Here is a 3,276-nt window from a genome sequence, read left to right on the forward strand (position 1 = left end):
TCCAATATGGATGTAAGATCCAGGATATACATTAATAATTTCGTGAGTTTTTGGAGTTTTTAGTAAAGTTCTAACATCTTTTGGCAAGTCAAGACCTTCAGATCTCAAAATTTGTAAAAGTTCATTGACACAATTATGAGATATATGATAATCTGATATAAGTTTACATAATTTATCTTTAAGGGTAACATTATTTTTATTTAATATAGTTTTAGGGGTATTAGCAGCATCATTATTAACATTATTTATAAATTATATCATCCGAAAATTGTAAATCAATTGGTGTAGGATATAATGTAATGTTATTGGTCGTTTCAGTACAGGAACTAGTTAATGAAGGCTGAGATTTCTGAGAAGTTAAATTATTGAAAGATTTATTGATTCTTACATTATTTGACAACATTGGATCCTTTATACAATTTAATTTCTTTTTGGTTTCTAAATATCGTTGGAAGTTCCTCTTGGACATGCAGTGGAGAGGTTTCCTTTTCTTAATCTATAACACATTTGTATAATTATACAATTAAATAGGAATAATTTATACTAAACTTAATAATTAAATACTCATAAAAGATTCTAGCTTCCAAAACTAATTTATTTATATTATGAACATAAAATTATAAATACTATAATACGGTAGTATTTATAACTTTATAAGTATGTTATATATAGTATAGTAAGTCATAAATTTTTACATTTTCCTGTTTTGACACTAAAAATTGATTGTCTAATGCAATAAAACTAAAGACTAATATGTTAATAGTGAGAAAAATATCTAATATATTGTACTAGTACTTCTACTATATAGTATATATTAGTATATAAATATTTATAATATTATAAGGGGAAATTAACCCATTACAATATTGATACTTACTAATTGTAAACTATTTATTTTTGCACAGCAACTGATCCCGAGCCAAACGTTGAGCTCCATGGCGAAACCAATGTTTGACAAGAGTTTCAAACTCTATATCAGAAATTTTAAAATTATCTCTGCATACACCTAGAAATCATTTAAATAATAATTATGATTTACAAAATTCATAGATAATAATACACCTTTTATTATGGCCACAATTGTAAGGTTTTCAAGTTTGAAATTGTTACGGAAACCAGTCCAGGAACACTTGGACGGCAATTCATTTGAAAAGAGTCTTTGAAATATACGTTTAACAAAGTTTTTTGCATCAGTGCCTCCTATTTGAGTTACAAAATTTTCCTGCAAAAAATATTGTAAAACAATCTTGTTAATAAACACTTAAAAAAAAACTGTAAAGTAGTTTTATATAGCAATGTTTTGTAGTTACATATTAAATAATACCTATTTGATAATGATTATGGATTATACATAGAATATACCTATGTACTATAATCTATATTTATTAGAAAATGAGTAATAAAGAATTATATAGATTAATATACCTACCACATTTTTTTTAAAACCAATATCATTGGTAATAAGAGCTTCAATATTATCAATTCCGGCTATATCCTTCATGGGAAAATATGATAAAAAATCATCATTTAATGTTTGAATATTATTGTTGTTTTTATTTGTAGAAATATCCATAATTTTATGTTCCAAACGTTCAATCTTTCCATCTAATCGTTTTAAAAATATATGAGTAGCATTACCTTGTTCAAAAATCTGTTGCAATAAGTCTGTAGTAGGGGTATTTTGAATACCTAAATAATAAAAATCATAATTTTTATATAATATGTATTATTAAGTTTAATTATTTTAGGCTATGATTAATATAATTTATTTAACTATCTTGTTTATTTATTTTTTTAAATTCAATTTAAAATACATATAAATACTTTAATTACTACAATTAGTTGATTGAAATTACATTTTACCATAATATTATGATAATTACCTACCTATTGTTTAAACAAATTTTATAAAGTTAAAAGAAATATAAATAATGAAAACATGTTAAGTAGATATGTAAGTGATGTAAAAATTTAATTAATTTAAAATATAGTATCTTATTACCATTTATTATAAAAGAGCTACTTAAGTCTCTAGATGTTGAAGGCAGAGGGCTTGCTAAAGTTGAATCAGATAAATTTGACAATATATTAATTGGCAAAGATCTGTGTGTTGTATGATTAATAGAGCTAGTTTCATGAATTGAATCTAAATTAAGGTTTGCTGTTTGATTTTTTGGTGTTGTCTGAAATATAGAGCTAGTTTCATGAATTGAATCTAAATTAAGGTTTGCTGTTTGATTTTTTGGTGTTGTCTGAAATATAGAGCTAGTTTCATGATTTGAATCAACATTAAGGTTTGCTGTTTGGTTTTTTGGTGTTGTCTGATAGACTGAAGAGCTAATTACATTATTTGAACTTCTGGGAATACTAGTGTCCATGTCATACAAGTCTGTCAAAGAAGCTGTTAGTAAATCAAATAATATGAGATAAATTTTTTTGAATTTTTTAAATTTCACAATTTTATTATAAAGTTATATATATATATATATATATATATACATATTTTCCGGTCTAGATAAAAAGTGATATACTTATAAGTTATAATTGATTTGTATTATGAATAATTTTGTAAAAAAAGAATAACAAATATTGCATAAAATAAGAATTATTTAATTGTTTAACTTAGTGGTTGAACTGAAATAACTAAACTAAAAAACAATAATTATATAACTTTCCTAATCATTTAGATATAAAGAATCATAAAAAAATAGATACCTAACTTTTGCATTAAAAAATAAATTCTAGTTAAAACTGAAAAATATATTATTCTTATCACTGCAGAAAATATATATATATTTTTATTATTTATTAGCATAATTGTGTCACCAGGCAATTTTACAATTAGAAAATATATAAAATTGCAATAATACATTTTTGATTAAATTGTTTATTGTTTAATAGGTTCTTATTACTTCTTACTATACTTACAAGATATAGGGAAAATTTGACTCTCATAATTTTGCTGTATATTTTGACCTTTATAATTATGATTAATATTAATTTGATCTGAGCAAATGTTTGATACAGTAGTAGTATTTTTATACAGCTTAAAAGGTGGCCCATCTAATGTACTACTATCTAAAATTCAACATAAAAATAGGTAGGTATATGTATAAATATATTCAGAAAATATGTATTAAATGTATAATCATTCTTACTATCTATTTATCTAAATTAATCAATATTCTTTTAACCTAAATAAAACTATTAAATAGATAGGTATTTATTTATTGAATCATTTGTAAAATAATCCAAAATGTATTGATAATATTTCAA

At 23.1% G+C, this 3,276-nt stretch overlaps 1 protein-coding gene across 1 annotated transcript; it reads right to left on the reverse strand.

Moving 5' to 3' along the window:
* Positions 1–887: 887 nt before the first annotated feature.
* LOC111031447 lies at positions 888–2,378 on the reverse strand. Its single transcript, XM_022311371.1, has 4 exons — positions 2,003–2,378; positions 1,430–1,689; positions 1,063–1,222; positions 888–1,006 (listed from the first exon to the last, which is right to left on the reverse strand). Exons 1-4 carry the CDS (start codon positions 2,376–2,378, stop codon positions 888–890), a joined length of 915 nt encoding a protein of 304 aa, XP_022167063.1.
* Between the last annotated feature and the right edge of the window lie 898 nt (positions 2,379–3,276).

The sequence above is a fragment of the Myzus persicae genome, unplaced genomic scaffold, assembly GCF_001856785.1.
Source record: "Myzus persicae strain clone G006 unplaced genomic scaffold, MPER_G0061.0, whole genome shotgun sequence".
Taxonomy (NCBI): Eukaryota; Metazoa; Arthropoda; class Insecta; order Hemiptera; family Aphididae; genus Myzus; species Myzus persicae.